Source organism: Giraffa tippelskirchi, chromosome 4 (genome assembly GCF_054371585.1).
Source record: "Giraffa tippelskirchi isolate mGirTip1 chromosome 4, T2T-mGirTip1v1.2.pri, whole genome shotgun sequence".
Lineage (NCBI taxonomy): Eukaryota > Metazoa > Chordata > Mammalia > Artiodactyla > Giraffidae > Giraffa > Giraffa tippelskirchi.
Window position 1 is genome coordinate 104,042,762 of NC_137278.1, and position 19,402 is coordinate 104,062,163.

Below are 19,402 nucleotides of genomic sequence, written 5' to 3' on the forward strand. Positions count from 1 at the left end.
GTGAAGACCAAATGAACATTTCAAGTGTTTTGAAATGGCCATAAAAACAACCCCTTCCTAGAATTTTCTCCCAGTAATACTCATGTACTCCTCCTTCTAGGACTTTGAATGGTGCCTCGCAAATAACTGAATTTCCTGATTTAACTGGAACTGCGAGCCTGGAGAGTCTGTAAGTACTTGAGCAGGCTCTTGACTTTGCCCAGAATCTGCACTGCCTTTCAAGTCTGACCAGTCTTAACATCAATGAATCAAAATATGTCCCTGTATGATGTCTGAATACAAGAATGATGTCTGGTTTGTGTTTTAACAGGACTTTAACTGGAGCACAGATCTCATCTCTTCCTCAAACTGTCTGTGATCAGTTACCTAATCTCCAAGTGCTGTGCGTATCAGTAAGGCAATAATGTTATGTAAACAGGGCTGAAATGACAGGCATTATTTCAGTAATCCTTTAAAAGAGGAGAAAGTTCTTTCCTTGCAGGTCTTCAGGAGGTCAGGCCTCCTTTGCCTGCCTTGGTCCAGGGAAGTGGCTCTTGGATATGACCCTAGTAATAATGGCAGTGGAGCGTTCCAGGTGGCTCAGTGGTTAAAAGAAAAAAAGCCAATGCAGGAGACACAGATTCGATCCCTGTGTCAAGAGGATCCCCTGGAGAAGGAAATGGCAACCCACTCCAGTATTCTTGCCTGGGAAATCCCATGGACAGAGGAGTCTGGCGGGCTACAGTCCATGGGGTCGCAAAGTGTCAGATACAACTTAGCAACTAAACAACAACAACAATAATGGCAGTGGACCCCTTGTTTCCAAGTCGCAAACAATCTCCCATTAGAGTTTCAACTGGCACACGTTTCCTTTCAGAAAATGGATATGAACAAGCCAGTGTAACTTCATTCCCACCTCCCTCTAAATCCTCTGCAAAGCAGGAAAAAAAAAATTGTGGATCAGAAACCCAATATGGATGCCAAAATAAAATTATCAGACCCACACAAACCTTGATAAAGGCAACCAAACATTCTTCCAGTATAGTTGTGGGTGCCATGATCTAATGTTTCATCTAACGGGTAAACAACTTGCGTGTGTTATTTCTGTTGCCTTGGGACTTTTGTTCTCTGCCCTCCCCACATTTTAGAAAAAGTAGTGTATAGGAATTGGGAGAGCCTGGTTTTGACCTTCCATTTTTCAGCCTCCTCCTTCCATGCGCTGTCATCACCTCCTCCAGCACTGCTGGGATGTCATGAAAGCACCCTGGGTCCCTCGCAGAGCTCTGTTCTCACAAAGGAAACTTCTGTGGCCGCTGTGATTCTAGCACAAGCTGTGTCCAGTAGCAAATAACAAGCAGCTCTACAATGTTAAGTGGAAGAATGGAAACATTCTTCCAGGGATGGAATAACCGGGAGAAAGCGTCTAGACACCAGTAGGTGGACATCTCAGCAGCCATCTTAGAATTCTGCCCGCCATACCTAAGTCAGGCTAGATACACGCTCATTTTTGAAGAAGCTGGCTGAGTAACAGGACCAGGATTTCACACATTATAACTGATAAGTAGGGAGGCAGTATTTAAATTGCATCTGTCTCCACAATGTCACACAGAATGGTAAAGCACCTGAGTCTAGAGCTGCCTACGCTGAGGCAAGCTGATTAAGAACAAAGGCTCTGGGGTCTATTTTTCTGGTTCAAATCTGGCCTCTCTGTCTGCTATCACAGTATCTTGAGTGAGTTATTTATTCCTTCCAGGGCTCCATTTCCCAATCTATAAAAGAGGGGTGTAGCTACTTCCTTCAGGGGATCATCATGAGGATTCAGTAAGTTATTGGAGAAGGAAATGGCAACCCACTCCAGTATTCTTGCCTGGAGAATACTACAAGAATTACTACAAGTCAAACACTTATACCAGCACCTGGAGCATTGTCAGCTTGCCCATGTGTTAGCACTTAACGTCATCTTTCTCACTTCCTTTACAGCATTATTCTTTCCTAAAGTGGAAACCTTGACAGGCCTGAAAGAATGCAATTGTATGAATGGCGGTATCTTGCTATTTTCTTTTTTGTTTTTTGGGTTGGAGGTTTTTTGTTTGTTTGCTCTTTTCATTTTTTGTTTTTTTGGCCATGTGGCATGTGGGATTTCCTGGCCAAGGATAGAACTCAAGCCCCCTTTATTGGAAGTGTGGAGTCTTAACCACTGAACAACCAAGGAAGTCCCTATCTTACTATTTTCAAAATATGTCAATCTATAGTATTAATTTGTTCTTTATAACAACCCATATCTTCTCATTTAAAGAGAGAATTGAAAAAGACATTAATACTGCATTCAGCACATCAACCAAGTAGAATTAAAGTTGAGAGCACAACCACAGGTCTTGACCTTTACTCCAGTCTGCTTTATGTTCTGGAAGTATAGGTCTGAGTGCTTCCTTCCTGTGGCTGGATCATCCACCGAGTACCTGCTAAATGAGGCAGCGTCGCTGCACACGAGTGATTTTGCCTCCACGTTGCTCTCTTCCATGGGAATGACTTGGCTGTGTGTGGCTTTCCCCACTTACCAGCTGGTGATCTTAGTCAAGTCATATTGCGTTGTATGGGGATCAACACAATGTTTCCCTCATAAGGTGACCACTAGGATTAAACAAAATAATTCAGGTCAAGCTATAAACATGGTGCCTATATATAAGAAGTGCTTGATCAGTGTTTGCCATGAAAATCATTAGGTAGAAGGTAGGTAGGAGGTGACACTGTGTCTTTATGTAGAAGAAGGTTTCATATACCTCTGCTAAGAGCTACACAGGAAGGATTGGTCCCTGTGCGGTCTGTGGAGATGAGCGAACCAAATTATTATCAGCTTTTATGTGTGTCCACTTTATCACATTCACTACTTTTCAAAAATACACACGATATTATTAATCAAGTGTTATTTGTGTATGGATGTGGAGTATTTTTTTCACTAGTTTGGTTTGGTCTTTTAAATCTCTGGTGTAAACTACAAATTTGTGTTTCCACACAGCTTTATCTGAATTATTCATGTGTAGTAAGTTGAACTGTACTTCTATTTAAATTCCATGTATTCAATAAATATAAGATAAAGAAATCAATTACAAGAATAAAATAATTTAAAATACTCTCAGATAACAGTATGGATTTTTTAAGTTGTATAGTGGTGATCTGGTTTTAAGATTTAGAATCAGGCATGAAAATAATTTAGCTGATTAGCAGATAACTTTTAAAACATGAGACAAGATTTTTTTAATATCCATCTGTTACTTTATCTACTAGCTTTCTTTTTTTAAGCTTTCTGCAAATTACCATGGCTTGTTTTAGATTAGCTATATTATACTATAAATATGTCCAGATGTTTTTGTTATTCTGTAATTCGTTGAGTTTTGGCTGAAGACTTTCTTAGATTTTTCCCCCCTTGTAATGATTGATTTCAAAGTTAGTGCTGTGTTTTGAATTGTTGATGGGATTTTTTTTTTTTCCGTTGATTAGAAAAGAACCAACAGTGATTCTCTTAGCTGTAGAGATATAGCAGCTCTTAAAAACAGAGGCACAATTATTTAACTTAATTTGTACTCGTTTCTGTAAGATAATAGCTAGAACATTGTATATCATCACCAACAAAATATAAATAAATTCATTAAGTAAATTATTTAAATCAATTAAAGAAGTATAACAGTTACATTTCGGTTGACATCTGAATCTACTGCTTAATCCAATAATGACTATGACTACCTGCTCCATGTCAGGGCTGGGGAAACATTCAGAGTCTGCCTTTGGGAGCTGGATCATCACGAAGGGAAAGGGAGAGAAAAGACTATTTCCTGATGATTAATATGTAACAGATTTTTCCCTTTTGTACCTTCTGTTTTTCAGAGACCTTTCTTACAACCTGCTAGAAGATTTACCCAGTTTTTCAGCCTGCCAAAAGCTTCAGAAAATGTATGTCTGTAAGAGTCTCTAAGTCACCAAGTGAAAACCAAGAGCCAAAACTCACATTTGCAGGGGTCATTGGTTTGCTTACCCTGTGGTTCACTGGGGAGGCACGTGAAGCTTGCCCTTCTTACACACATGAGCTGTGACTGCATAGGATGGCTGTAAAGTTGGGAAACATAGATAATATTATTTTATCATACATTACACTCTAAGTAAAGCATTTATTATGGTTTCTTCTCCCTAACCTGGTATAGTAATGAACTAGGTTTGTTTAAGCTATGGATTTTTTCTAAACTTATACCTTCAATGAGTGGCATTAATATCTTTTTTTTCCTGAACACAAGTGAAACTCATATGTATGGCATTAATCTTGAAAACTGGGGAACTTGAGTTTATTGGTATGTTTGCTTCACGATAATCACCTTCAGAGGAGATTCCATATTTGTCTTATTTCAGGTGCTACTGATGCTACTTCTGCATAAAATATTTTACAATTCCTCTCTTAAAATTGCCTCCTGCATTACACATCAGCCTTTTTGAGTCATGCTTTGGTTTTAATCAAAACAATATTAACCATCTATCCTTTGCCACTTAATTTTTCTTTGAATGCCTTTGAGCAATTAAGGGAGGGGGAAAATCCATCTTTGGAAGATAAACATTTGACACTCCTGAAGACCCTCAAAGAATATAAGAAAGGCCTGTAAGGCAGAACCTGGAGAGGCATCCTTACAGTGGTTGAATGATGCTGCATTTGGCATGTAGCTCTAGGCTCAGCAGTAAAGAATCCACCTGCAATACAGGACACTCAAGTTTGATCCCTTGGTCTGCAAGATCCCCTGGAGGAGGACATGGCAAGCCACTCTAGTACTCTTGCCTGGAGAATCCCATGGACAGAGGAGCCTGGTGGGCTACAGTCCATAGAGTCTCACAGAGTCAGACACAACTGAAGCAACTGAGCACGCTCACCCAAAGGAATAATAAGTATTTGTTTGAAAGAGAGGCAAACTTATTTAAGTGTATAAATTGTCATGTTCTTTTTAAAACAAAAAGAAATTTTTTTTCAGTGGTCTCTTGGCAGTCATAGTTCATGTGTTCCTTGATTGAGGGAAGGTAATCCCTTGTAAAATTTCTCTGAAGACTTATCTTTGAAACCAATGACTCTGAAGTCAATCTCTGGAACCTGTCATTTCAGAGACCTGCGACATAATGAAATCTATGAAATTCAAGCTGACACTTTCCAGCAGTTGTTCAGCCTCCGATCTCTGTGAGTACTGCCTCTCAGCACTTTCCCCATCATAGAGCAGTTTTTATCTCTTTTGGGTCTTCCTCTAACAGTTTCTTTTCAATGTATGCATGTACATTGTACATGCCTTTGTATGTGTATCTGCCATAAGAAAGCAAATATTTTGCTCATGATCATTTCCAGGAACAAATTCAAAAGTAGTAAATTTTCAGTCTGCTCTTTTCCGGTCAACAGACATGAGACTTAGATAAAGACAAAGGAGGCCAAACTATTAAATAGCCTGCAAAATGTGATTCTATTCTCATCCAGGAATTGGCAGAGATCGTTTGGCATGCAAAAACGGGGTGACCACACAGTTCTTCCTGCCTGTTTTTCTTTCCTGGTCAAACAGTTTTTCAATGCACGTCTGAGTACATAAGAATCACCTGGAGGTGACTGTAACAAAATTCAGAATCCAGGTTCTCACCTGCCTCATGAGTTAGACCCTCTGGAGTGGTGCCTGGGAATCTACATTTTTACAAGTACACAAAGGTTTGATCACAACTGTCCTAGAAAGTGCTTCTGTTGCTCAGATGACTAAGATTTGTAAATATTAAATTCCATTCTATAATTGAAAATACCACATATTAACTATAGGTTAAAAAAAAAAAAAACAGTAATAGATTTTTTATGTGTGTGAGACAGTTTAAAAAAGTTTAAACTTTTCCATCCAGAAACTGGATTTCAATGTCATTTTGATGAATGATGGCAGTATGTAATGTTTAAACTGCAGGACATAAACCTTTTCATTCCTAAAGTTTTTCTTAACATTTAAGAGACCATCTAGGTGATCACTTACCTAGAGCCAGACATCTGGGAATGGAAAGTCAAGTGGGCCTTAGGAAGCATCACTACAAACAAAGCTAGTGGAGGTGATTGAATTTCAGTTTAGCTATTTTCAAATCCTAAAAGATGATGCTGTGAAAGTGCTGCACCCAATATGTCAGCAAATTTGGAAAACTCAGCAGTGGCCACAGGATTGGAAAAGGTCTGTTTTCATTCCAATCCCAAAGAAAGGCAATGCCAAAGAATGTTCAAACTACCGCACAATTGCACTCATCTCACATACTAGCAAAGTAATGCTCAAAATTCTCCAAGCCATGCTTCAACAGTATGGGAACTGTGAACTTCCATATGTTCAAGCTGGATTTAGAAAAGACAGAGGAACCAGAGATCAAATTGCCAACATCCACTGGATCATCGAAAAAGCAAGAGAGTTCCAGAAAAACATCTACTTCTGCTTTATTGAATATGCCAAAGCCTTTGACTGTGTGAATCACAGCAAATTGTGGAAAATTCTTCAAGAGATGGGAGTACCAGACCCCCTAACCTGTCTCCTGAGAAATCTGTATGCAGGTCAAGAAGCAACAGTTACAACTGGACATGGAACAACAGACTGGTTCCAAACTGGGAAAGGAGTACATCAAGGCTATACATTGTCACCCTGCTTATTTAACTTATATGCAGAGTACACCATGAGAAATGCTGGGCTGGATGAAGCACAAGCTGGAATCAAGATTGCTGGGAGAAATATCAATAACCTCAGATACGCAGATGACACCACCCTTATTGTAGAAAGCGAAAAAGAACTAAAGAGCCTCTTGATGAAAGTGAAAGGGGAGAATGGAGAAGTTGGCTTAAAACTCAGCATTCAAAAACTAAGATAATGGCATCTGGTCCCATGACTTCATGGCAAATAGATGGAGAAACAATGGAAACAGTGGCCTACTTTATTTTTGGGGGCTCCAAAATCACTGCAGATAGTGACTGCAACCATGAAATTAAAAGACACTTGCTCCTTGGAAGAAAAGTTATGACCAACCTAGACAGCATATTAAAAAGCAGAGACATTACTTTGCCAATAAAGGTCCTTCTAGTCAAAGCTATGGTTTTTCCAGTAGTCATGTATGGATGTAAGAGTTGGACTATGAAGAAAGCTGAGTGCCAAAGAATTGATGTTTTTGAACTGTGGTGTTGGAGAAGACTCCTGAGTCCCTTGGACTGCAAGGAGATCCAACCAGTCCATCCTAAAGGAGCTCAGTCCTGAATATTCCTTGAAGGACTGATGCTGAAGCTGAAACTCCAGTACTTTGGCCACCTGATGCATAGAACTGACTCATTAGAAAAGACCCTGATGCTGGGCAAGATTGAAGGCTGGAGGAGAAGGGGACAACAGAGGATGAGATGGTTGGATGGCATCACCGACTCTATGGACATGAGTTTGAGTAAACTCTGGGAGTTAGTGATGGACAGGGAGGCCTGGTGTGCTATGGTTCATGGAGTCTCAAAAAGTCAGACACGACTGAGTGACTGAACTGAACTGAGCATATAAATGCTTCCATGCAGTCAAATAACTATGGAACCCCAGCGCAGAATTTGATCTACATTCCTGATACTCTGCTCTGTGAAGCACATCAGGGCACTCATGTTGTACCCAGAGTTGCCAAGGAGGCTGACAGATGGCAGGGCTTGCATCCCTTCACTGGGTACATGCTTGATGAGCAGCTGAATAGAAGGCACTCTCCTACTCAAATCCTATTTGTCGCTTTCCCACTCCTTCCATGCCATTCCTTCCCCTCGTTAGGCTGGAATTTTCTTTTATTTTTCGATAAATGTCAGGAACAAACTAAAGAATGGCCATCATCCAAAAATCTACAAACAATAAATGCTGGAGAGGTTGTGGCGAAAAGGGAAACCTCTTGCACAGTTGGTGGGAATGCAAAATGATACAGCCTCTATGGAGAACAGTATGGGGATTCCTTTAAAAACTAGGAATAAAACTAACATATGACCCAACAATGCCACTACTAGGCATGTATCCTGAAGAAACCACAACTGAAAAAGACACATGTACCCCAGTGTTCATTGCAGCACTATTTACAATAGCTAGGACATGAAAGCAACCTAGATGTCCATGAGTAGATGAATGGATAAAGAAGTTATGGTACATATATACAATGGAATATTACTCAGCCATAAAAAGGAATGCATTTGAGTCCGTTCTCATGAGGTGGAAATCGGGAAAGGAGTACGTCAAGGCTGTATGTTGTCATCCTGCTTATTTAACTTATATGCAGAGTACATCATGCAAAATGTCGGGCTGGATGAAGTACAAGCTGGAATCAAGATTTCCAGGAGAAATAGCAATAACCTCAGATACGCAGATGACAACACCCTTATGGCAGAAAGCAAAGAAGAACTAAAGAGCCTCTTGATGAAAGTGAAAGGGGAGAGTGAAAAAGTTGGCTTAAAACTCAACATTCAAAAACTAAGATCATGGCATCCAGTCCCATCACTTCATGGCAAATAGATGGGGAAACAATGCAAACAGTGAGAGACTTTATTTTGGGGGCTCCAAAATCACTGCAGATGGTGACTGCAGCCATGAAATTAAAAAATGTTTGCTCCTTGGAAGAAAAGCTATGACCCACCTAGATAGCATTTTAAAAAGCAGAGACATTACTTGGCCAATAAAGGTCTGTCTAGTCAAAGCTATGGTTTTTCCAGTGGTCATGTATGGATGTGAGAATTGGACTATAAAGAAAGCTGAGAATAGAAGAATTGATGCTTTTGAACTGTGGTGTTGGAGAAGACTCTTGAAAGTCCCTTGGACTGCAAGGAGATCCAACCTGTGCATCCTAAAGGAAATCAGTCCTGAATATTCATTGGAAGGACTGAAGCTGAAGTTGAAGCTCTGATACTTTGGCCACCTGGTTCGAAGAGCTGACTCATTGCAAAAGACCCTGATGCTGGGAAAGATTGAAGGTGGGAGGAGAAGGGGACAACAGAGGATGAGATGGTTGGATGGCATCACCGACTCGATGGACATCAGTTTGAGCAAGGTCAGAGAGTTGGTGATGGACAGGGAAGCTTGGCGTGCTGCAGTCCATGGGGTCACAAAGAGTCAGACACGACTGAGCAACTGAACTGAACTGAATGAGGTGGATGAACCTGGAGCCTATTATGTGGAGTGAAGTAAGTCAGAAAGAAAAGCAAATATTGTATATTGATTCACATATATGGACTCTAGAAAGACGGGTCTGATGTACCTCTCTGCAAGGCAGCAATGGAGATGCAGACATAGAGGACAGACTTATGGACACAGTGGGGGAAGAAGATGAGGGACAATTTGAAAGAGTAACATTGAAACATATACATTACCATATGTAAAATAGATAGCCAGTGGGATTTACTGTATGATGTAGGGAGTGTAAACCAGGGCTCTGTGACACCCTAGAGGTGTGGGATAGGGTGGGACTGGGGAGGAGGGTTCAAGAGAAAGGGAACATATGTTTACCTGTGGCTGATTCATGTTGGTGTATGGCAGAAGCTAACACAATATTGTAAACCAATTATCCTCCAATTAAAAAAAAAAGTTTTCCAGTTTCCCCCAGCTTTGGGGGGACTTTCAAACAAGAAGGTAAATGTTCTGTGAATACCATTTATCCTAGGTAACTTAGGGGCCCAACACCATGAATAAATTACTTGCATTAGAGAAAAGTTGACAGTTGTCATTTTCAGTTTCCTCAAATGTCTATGCTTTAGCTCCCCTTTTGAGTCATGAATTTTAAAAATACAAATTTTAAGACCCTTGCTCTTTTTTAAAAATGTGGACATTCTTTTTCTTGTAAATTACCTACATGTCCTTACACATAGGTCTGTGGAGGAGAGGGGCCAGTGAATTTCTCAATAAATTATAGACTTTGTTATCAAAGAATTTTACTTCTTACATATACTAGCCCTTTTTTCTTCATTTCCCAGTTAAGAATTTAAATGTCCATTCTCTTTACTGGGAATGTTTTTGAAAGTATCTCTGTGTTTCTCTTAAGGTCTGACATGCATGGACAATATACACAAATTATTTTGGGGTTTCATTACGTATCTGGGGACATTTTATAACTTAAAATTTACTTGCCCATCAGAAGAAGAGCTTTAGAAGTTTCTGTCTCTCCTAACTCCCCAAGCCCTACTCATCTTAGAAATGCCTTAATAAAATTTTACAACCATGTTAAAGTCAACTTTTTAGCAAGAAGAGAATAAAAACTAAAATATCTACCTGAGTGATTTTCCTGGATTGATTTAATAAACAAGATTGCTTTAAAATTCTCTCTTTAATCATTTTGTACTATCCATACCTGCATCTTAAGGATGATTTGATAAAGTTAATTGTCCATGTCCTGAATGGAAGTTAAATTTTGTTAAAAGAATGAATATATATGGTAAAACTTTACAAGGTCTTCTTTTATATAATCTTCTCACTTGCCTTTTTTTTTTTTTTTTAATAGGAATTTAGCTTGGAACAAAATTGCCATTATTCACCCCAATGCATTTTCCACTTTGCCATCTCTAAGAAAGCTGTGAGTATTTTATGACTTGTTTATGGCATGTCTTTTAATAACTGGGCACTATCTGATTAATCAAAAATGAATGTTGGTTTTGCTGAAAAAGCCTGGGCACAGAATGCTGAGTCCTCAGGGTCCTCCACACTAGAGTTGGACCAAACCAGAAAGGAGCAACCTTGCCTCCTGTCCCTCCAAGGCCATGTGGATCTGTATAATTGAAGATCTGAGTGACAGATTCTGGTTATTGAGGTGAAATTTTCCATTTTTGCAAGCTATCAGGTGCAATGGAATAACACATCAGTTCATTTCTAAATGGCTTTCATTTTACCGTTTGTCGTATTGACTAAAAGAAAATCTTCCTGTCCATTTTTATCCTCCCTTTCCATCCCTGCTTCTTCCTCTCCTCCACTCTCCTGTCTCAGAGAGAAAGAAGGAATTGGGTCAGACAGAAGTTAAAGAGAGAAGGAAGAAAATAAAATCCGAACAATGTTTTGAAATTAGATGTAGCACCTTCCACTGGATTTTAGATGTCCCCCCTCGACCCCCCAGCAAAATTGAGGCATGGCAACCCACTCCAGTATTCTTGCCTGGAGAATCCCATGGACAGAGGAGCCTGGCGGGCTGCAGTCCATAGCATCGCAAAAGTGTCGGACATGACTTAGCACACAGCACATCGCATCTGGCAAAATCAAGCTGAATGTAGAAATTACAATTGGATATGATTAAAACATTTTTCTTTCTGCAATTCTGATTGCAAATAGAAAATTTGTCAGGAGCTAAAACCAAAATGGTTCCTTTTACCATTAAGAGTAAGGACCCTGCTTAGAGGTTTTCATGGAGCAGTTTAATAATCTTGAGATTGCTTTTCTAATGTAATCGTTTAATGCTAACACAGACTAAAAGCCAATTGTTGTTTGATGTTTTGCAGGGACCTCTCGTCCAACCGCCTGTCATCTATTCCTGTAACTGGGTTATATGGTTTAACTCACTTAAAATTAACAGGAAATCATGCTTTACAGAGCTTGATATCATCTGAAAACTTTCCAGAACTCAAGTGAGTTTGTCATTAAAGCTAATAAGATACATTTGTGGTCATGTGAAATAATAGACGTGTTATAGTGGTTTTCAAAATTTATGGGACTCTTGAATTGCATTTCATGCCTTCATGTCCCCCACCCCTGGGGCATTGTTAGGACAAACCCTGGAGTAGGAGAATGTGTCTTCCTGACCACATTTCCTTTGTTTCTCAAAGATGCCTCCTGGAACATAGTGTTCATAGAAAGAGTTTGAAAACCACTGATCCATGAGATAGAAACTAGAACATGTAATTAAATAACATTATAACATAATTGTACTCCTGTTGACATTTTAAAATTCATCTTGCTTATGTATATGTTCTCATAAAATGTATTAAATTAATATTTGTTTGAGGAAGTAATGCTCTTTAAAACCTGTCACACTTATTATCAATAAAGAAGTCCCTTGAAAAATTTTATATTCTTTACCACTGAGCCACCAAGGGAACATATATAATATATATATAATATATATGTATATTTTATATATATTGAACCACAGTACTTTTCATATAATTTTAAAACCCCAAAAGAGAGCTTAGAAAATAAAAGAAAGGAAAAAGGTCTATAAATACCTCTAAAAACATTTTGCTATTTCCTTCCAGATCTGGTTTCCAATGTATTTTTAATTGTTAGACCACAGTACGTATACAAACTTATATCACATTTTTGTCACTTAACACTATATGATACTATGAATACTACTTAACAGTGCTACAATTTCCCCAGCAATCCTTTTTTTTAAATGTTTTTATTATGGAAATTTTCAAGCACAAAAGTAGAGAAAATAATATATCCATTGAACCTCAGTAACTATCAACATTTCATGACAATAATTTCTAACTCCATTGTTATTATGAATAGCACTGTAACCAACATCTTTATGCACATAGTTAATAATTTAGATTATTTATTAAGGCTAAAATCCACAGGCAGAAGTACTAAGTGAAAGAAGAACAGTATACTTAGCAATCTGTTTCCTTAAGTGTGTGTTTTTGTTTGATTTTGTTCATTCAAAGGGTTATAGAAATGCCTTATGCATATCAGTGCTGTGCATTTGGAGTGTGTGAGAATGTCTATAAAATTTCTAATCAGTGGAATAAAGGTGACAACAGCAGTGCAGAAGACCTTCATAAAAAAGATGCTGGAATATTTCAAGTTCAAGGTAAGATCTGCTATGTCACTGACAAAACTGTGTCAGAAAGGGGCTTGCAAAGTCATCAAACAGATCATCTGAACTCTAGACAAGCCTCTGTATAACCACCCCAGCAAGCTGAGAATCAATCCTACTTTTTTAAAGAGTCTCAGAGAAAGAGAAAATTCCTTTAGGACTCAGTCTGAAATGTCATCTTTTCTGTAAGTGAATTCTTCTTACTTATCATTAGATACCTTTTAGCATATAGTGTCCTCTGGGGTAAATATTAACACTGATTATCAGTACTTTCATAAACTTTTAAGACGGTCTAATCCCTGTGGATACCTTTTTCAAACATGCTTCTGAGCTTTTTACTCCAGAAGATAAAAGCTATTTTTATTCTTAAACTCGAGTGGAGTGGAGGATATAGACATTTTAGGTGCCTCCATATTTCATCAGAAGAGCTTAAGAATCCAACTTCTTACCCAATTAATCCTAAAACATTCTGCCCTCCTACCCCCCACAGGGCTATCTGTCAGGAAAGTGAAATGAGATAATGTCTGTAAAGCACTTGGCTTTCCTTGAAGTAAGACCTGACTTAAATAGACAGCAATGCACCTCAAACCACACCTGTGGTAACAAACGGGTGCTTTCCTTTTCTTGCCAACCTTGCAAGTTTGCACAGAGTCTAAACAGACTGGCTTTTCTTCCTCTGGGTGTTAATGATTTGTTGATTCCCAAGCAAGTATGCTTTGTTCTGTCTGCACATTTTGTTGACTTGGTTTCCTGCACACGTATCCGATTAAGGAGCAGGTATTACAGCCCTTGGCTTTTTTGTTTCAGGCTATAGCATGTGTCTTGTTCTTGTTCTTGCTTTCATTTTTGCTTTTCCTGCCTCGTTCACCCTAATTTCTAGTATATTTATTCACCAACTCCTCCTCCCCCTCAAAAAAAACCCAAACAATTAGAATGTCTAAAATGTGCCTGGCACTGTTCTAGGTCCTAGAGGCACACAATGAACAAGAAAGAGGAAGTTCTTCATGGAGTTTATTTTCAGAGACTGTGATTCCCAATCCTGGGCTGTCTGTTGGAATCACACAAAAGTTTTTTAAAAACACTGATGCCCAAACCCCACACCAGACCAATTAAATCAGTGTCTTGGGGAAAGCGTGTTAGATTAAAAAAACTCCTGTTTCATGGGTAGCTAACCCAAGCACCCAGCAGTTATGTGATTTGTCCTCTGTTTAGCAGAATACCCCAGAAAGATGGAAACTTACTAATTCTTCCTCTTGTGTTCAGAGAACACAGTCCAGAACATCTGCACTATAGCCATCTAAGCGTTAGAAAATTGGATAAAGTGGTTCTTCCACTGGATGGAGAGACCCACGCTCTCTAATTTAGGTCAGAGCAATTTGGGGCCGTAGTGAGCTCCAGGGAATAAGAACAGAATGAGAGAGCGTCAATATTATAACAAGGAACCCAGGGTTGGTTACCACCCCTCGTCCCCAGTTCTACCGGGATAGTTGTCAAACAGTAGCTTGAGTGGAACATCCCAAAGCAACTACATAATAGACTTGAGAGAAAGCCCAGGGAGAAGTGGGATGTTTGCCCTTCAGTTTCCTGTGTGACATTTCATGTCTCCAGGGCAATCCAGGACTCTCCTCCCTGGGAGTTGGTCCCTCTAAAGAGAGACAGAACTAATCGTTCCAGAATTTCTCATTCCTGCAGATGAGCGTGATCTTGAAGATTTCCTACTTGACTTTGAGGAAGACCTGAAAGCCCTTCATCCAGTGCAATGCTCACCTTCCCCAGGTGAGAAAGGCATCACAGCTGCCTCAGGAGTGGTACCCACCCTTAACTCTGAAGCCGTCAGTGACATTCAGCTACACTTCAAGACAAAATCTGTGCCATCTTAGCAGCTCATCAATATCCCACCCAATGCAGACATTTAAAATATAAACGTTCATTCCCTGGAGTTGGTCTCCAATCATAAACAGGATTTTTATAGGAGACTTTTGATTCAGATTAATGGAAATTAAAGAACCAATCATGTAGTTAGAGGTATATGTAATTTTTAAAATAGTATTAGCGCTTTAGCCTGAACTGGTATGCAACAGTCTTGCTTCATGTAGTCACTGATTTTTGACAGTGATTTCTTTGGTTGTCTGTAAAGAGAATCTATTTGGTTAAAGCAAATAATAGTTTTAGAGATAATTAAAAATATATATGTATGTTAATTACTTAATTGTTAGTCCCTTTCTCTGAAATAGGATAGTCCAGTACCGGGGAGAGGGAAGACAGTGGGAGAGGGTTGATATTTTACTTTCAACAGTTTGACGGTTCCTTGCTCCTGAACAGCAAATGTCAACCTAAACCTAAGATGACATTCTCTTGAAATGCATACGACTCACACTTCCTCTTCTAACATCACAGAGTATTTCCCTAGGATACTGCTTCCCTGTTTACAGAACTTTTTTGAAGCATTCTGGAAAGATATATTAATAATAAAAAGTCCAGGAGATCTGGCTTGTTACCTGGCCCCTACACCGCTATATTTGTGGAGCCAGCATCCAGTAATGTAAAAACTCTCTGGCTCCATTTCTCTGGGTATAGCTTGAAAACCTGGGCACCTGGTATACTCATCTTTACATTAAATAGTGGTTTAATGAAGGGGATTCCCTGGTGGCTCAGAAGGTAAAGAATCTGCCTGCAATGCAGGAGACCCTGGTTCCATCCCTGGGTCGGAAAGATCCCCTGGAAGGGAATGACTACCCAGTCCAGTATTCTTGCCTGAAGAATTCCAGACAGGAGCCTAGTCGGCTACAGTCTATGGGGTCAGACTCAACTCAGCCACTAACACTTTCACTTTTTTTTTTTTTTTCACTTAATAAAGTGGAGTGTGCCACAAGAGAACAGTGTGTTCCCAGGGCTGTTACTGGCCTCTATCTTTTGTTGTCGCAATAAGAGAAACAAAAAGGGGAATGTGGCAAAAGCTGTGAACCCTCATTTGATACCCAGTCTTTTTCTTCTTTGGACTTCTAGGTCCTTTCAAACTCTGTGAATACCTGTTCGGTAGCTGGCTGATCCGAATTGGAGTGTGGACCATAGCGGTTTTGGCACTAACGTGTAACGCCTTGGTGACCTTCACAGTGTTCAGAGCCACAGTGTACATATCCTCCATAAAACTGTTAATCGGGTTAATAGCCGCAGTCAACATGCTCATGGGGGTGTCCAGTGCAGTGCTGGCTGGCGTGGACGCCTTCACTTTCGGCAGCTTTGCGCAACACGGTGCCTGGTGGGAGCAGGCGGTCGGCTGCCAGGTCGTCGGCTTTCTGTCCATTTTTGCTTCGGAATCTTCCGTTTTCCTGCTCACCCTGGCAGCCCTGGAGCGTGGGTGGTCGGTGAAATGCTCAGCGAAATTCGAAACGCAAACTCCCTTCCCCAGTCTGAGAGTGACCCTCGCGCTGTGCGCGCTGCTGGCGGGGACCGTGGCCGCGGTGCCCCTGCTGGGGGGCAGCGAGTACAGCGCCTCCCCGCTCTGCCTGCCGCTGCCCTTCGGGGAGCCCCATGCTACTGGCTACATGGTGGCCCTCGTCTTGCTGAATTCACTCTGCTTCCTCGTGATGACCGTCGCCTACACCAGGCTCTACTGTCGCTTGGAGAAGGGAGACCTGGAGAGCATGTGGGACTGCTCCATGGTGAAACACGTGGCTCTGCTGCTCTTCACCAACTGCATCCTCCACTGTCCCCTGGCTTTCTTGTCCTTCTCCTCTTTACTGAACCTCGCCTTCATCAGCCCAGAAGTCATTAAGTTTATCCTCCTGGTGATCGTCCCCCTTCCTGCCTGCCTCAATCCCCTTCTCTACATCCTCTTCAATCCCCATTTTAAGGAGGATCTGGGGAGCCTGGGAAAGCAAACCCACTTCTGGACAAGATCAAAACACCCAAGCCTGATGTCTATTAACTCGGACGATGTAGAGAAACAGTCCTGTGATTCAACCCAAGCCTTGGTGACCTTCACCAGCAGAGCCTACGACCTGCCTTCAGGTTCCGGGTCACCACCAGCTTATCCGATGACCGAAAGCTGTCATCTTTCATCTGTGGCTTTTGTCCCATGTCTCTAATTAATATGTGAGAGAAAACGTTGTCAAAAATTGAAAACCCAAAAATATGAGGTTGAGTACATCAGAGCAGGAACCAAAAAGAACTGGGTTGAAATTCAATTTTTTAAACAATCTGTGTCAAAAAGCTGATAATTGTTGATACTAGAGAGTGAAAAATGAGTATAAATGCTGCTTATATAATTTGTTCAGCTATGGTAGATTGTCATACTTTTCTGGTAAGCCTAAAATACGTACATATTTAAAAAGCAGATTGAAATGTCCAAAAAATTCTCCATGATTTCAATTGAATTCTTTTTCAACTCGCTGGCTTACAAAAGAGGTTTTAAACCAGAAAATCCCTTAAAATATGCTTAGAGATATTAGGAAAATAAGAATTTTGAATAGCCTACATTACTAAGTAATGGTTGTGACCAATAGGATTTCATCTTAATGACCACGTGGAGATGTTTTAGAACTGCTTCACTTTTCCCAGAAAGGATCCTTCCAGGTCACTGATTCCCCCATGAATGGATAACGTAAGGTACTACTCATTCATTCATGTTCACATCATTTTTAGAGATGCTAGATTTTATGAATCAGCACTAGATGATTCTACCCTCAGTGGAATAAAATTGCTTACAAATATTTTGCAAGGAAAATGAACTTAAATTCTTAAATTGCCATGAAAGCAATCAGGTACAGACAAGGTTTGATTTCTGTAATTCATTTTAACTCCTTGGTGCCCAGAGATGAGAAGAAAAGTCCATTGCCGACAATGGATATATTTAGAAAAGATGGAAAGCAACCTGGGATTTTTTTACCTTGGTTGAGTGCACATTTTTCACAGGAAGTTTTATCACTTGATTCAAACTGATGTGTATCATAAGGTAGTAATCAAATGCAGACACAACATAAATTTAATCCACTGACATAGCTTCTCACATGTATCTCTAGTAGCTTTGGCAACAGTGTCTAAAACCAGTTTTGACTCACCAGAAACTTGGTAACATACTCTCCTGTTTATTTAACTTGGTTTTAGCTATGTTGTCTTTGGATCAACCCACTTGATGTCAAGAACATGACTTCTCTGCTTATTCCATGTTTAATATGTGTTAGGTATTATAAGAGGCAAAATTATTAAATACTAAAGGTCAAAGGATTAATTCATAACTTCTGTTATACTACATTAGTTCAATAAATCCAAACCAAAAGACTATTAGGTAGATTTATTTTTATATAAGCATGTTTATTTTGATCAGATGTTTTAACTTGGAATTGAAAAAAAATACATTTATGAGATGTTTTATAAGATGTGTAAATATAGAACTGTATTTATTACTACAATAAAGATTCAGTAACACTAAGGACCACGATAGTACACCATGTACAGTGGCATATTCTTCTATATATATTGTGTTTCTCTGTGCATTTTTCTTTAAATTCATTAACTGTATGTAATATATGTAAATGTATATAGTTCTTGTAAATAGATTTCAAGCTTGCTTTTCTATTGGGTACAAAATAAATTTGTAATAAAAAGTGTGACTATAAAACAGAATATTTTCAAGTGTTTTATTGAGTCCATACATGGACTCCTAAATACATGATCTCCTAAATGTTTTTGACTTTTGATGTGTAAGAATACATTTGCTATCTGAGTATTTTAAGTATTTTGGACTTGTTTTAAGAAGTAAATCTTTCACAAGAACAAGTCAAAATATCTTTACCAACTCCTGGATTGCTTTAACTGTGACTAATAAGCTGTTTTGTCATGACAAATGACTTGGTGAATTTCATTGTCCCCAGTGATAGTTTGGACTTTATAGCCAGAATCTACTTCTTTTGCAATGTAAAAACAAAAACAAAAACACAATTAGAAAGAAATGTATATAAAACAAATCAATCCTAAAATCGTTCAACATGAACATGACTTTTCTATAAATTCTTCCCTTAAAGAAAACGTATTTTATGACCATGTCAAGGCTAAAAGAAAACATGTGGTTCTCAGGGCACAAAGAAATACAATATTCCCCTTTTGTTCCTATCCCCCAAAACATAAGAAATGAAATTATTTTTCTAAACGCCTAGTACCAGACCCTCCAGCTTCAATGATAAGTCCTGCTCTGCTTGTACAAGTTGCAAAATGAAACCATCAAGTAGTAGCTGGAGCCTCAGCAGTATCGCTGAGTCCATATCAATAAATTATGTGTGAAAGTGTTTAAAAAAAGAAAATGAGCCCATATCGACTGAGCACCTCCAGCGTACCTGGCACTGAGTTTCCCACCCATCTGTCAGACATGGGTGACAGATGCTTCAACCTAACCTTACGGTCTACACTTAATTTCTCTTCAACTGAGTGTAGTAGTGTTAGTTGCTCAGTCATGTTTGACTCTGCAACTCTATGGACTTTAGCCTGCAGGTTCCTCTGTCCATGGAACTCTCCAGGCAAAAGAAGACTGGGGTCGGTTGCCATTTCTTTCTCCAGGGGATTTTCCCGACCCAGGGTCTCCTGTATTGCATGCAGATTCTTTACCATCTGAGCC

The 19,402-nt window shown here is 39.5% G+C and overlaps 1 protein-coding gene across 6 annotated transcripts in view; it reads left to right on the forward strand.

Moving 5' to 3' along the window:
- Positions 1-18,414, forward strand: part of LGR5 (leucine rich repeat containing G protein-coupled receptor 5) — a 129,131-nt gene extending 110,717 nt beyond the window's left edge. For 4 of the 6 annotated variants that reach the window (XM_081593132.1, XM_081593133.1, XM_081593136.1 and 1 more), the window contains 9 exons: positions 101-169; positions 311-382; positions 3,862-3,927; positions 5,114-5,185; positions 10,489-10,560; positions 11,474-11,599; positions 12,641-12,786; positions 14,485-14,568; positions 15,799-18,414. In XM_081593132.1, coding sequence (XP_081449258.1) covers positions 101-169; positions 311-382; positions 3,862-3,927; positions 5,114-5,185; positions 10,489-10,560; positions 11,474-11,599; positions 12,641-12,786; positions 14,485-14,568; positions 15,799-16,880 — 1,789 coding nt within the window. In that variant the 3' untranslated portion in view covers positions 16,881-18,414. The remainder of the gene's footprint in view (positions 1-100; positions 170-310; positions 383-3,861; positions 3,928-5,113; positions 5,186-10,488; positions 10,561-11,473; positions 11,600-12,640; positions 12,787-14,484; positions 14,569-15,798) is intronic. The other 2 variants (XM_081593135.1, XM_081593134.1) reach the window with 2 other exon arrangements.
- Positions 18,415-19,402: the final 988 nt, after the last annotated feature.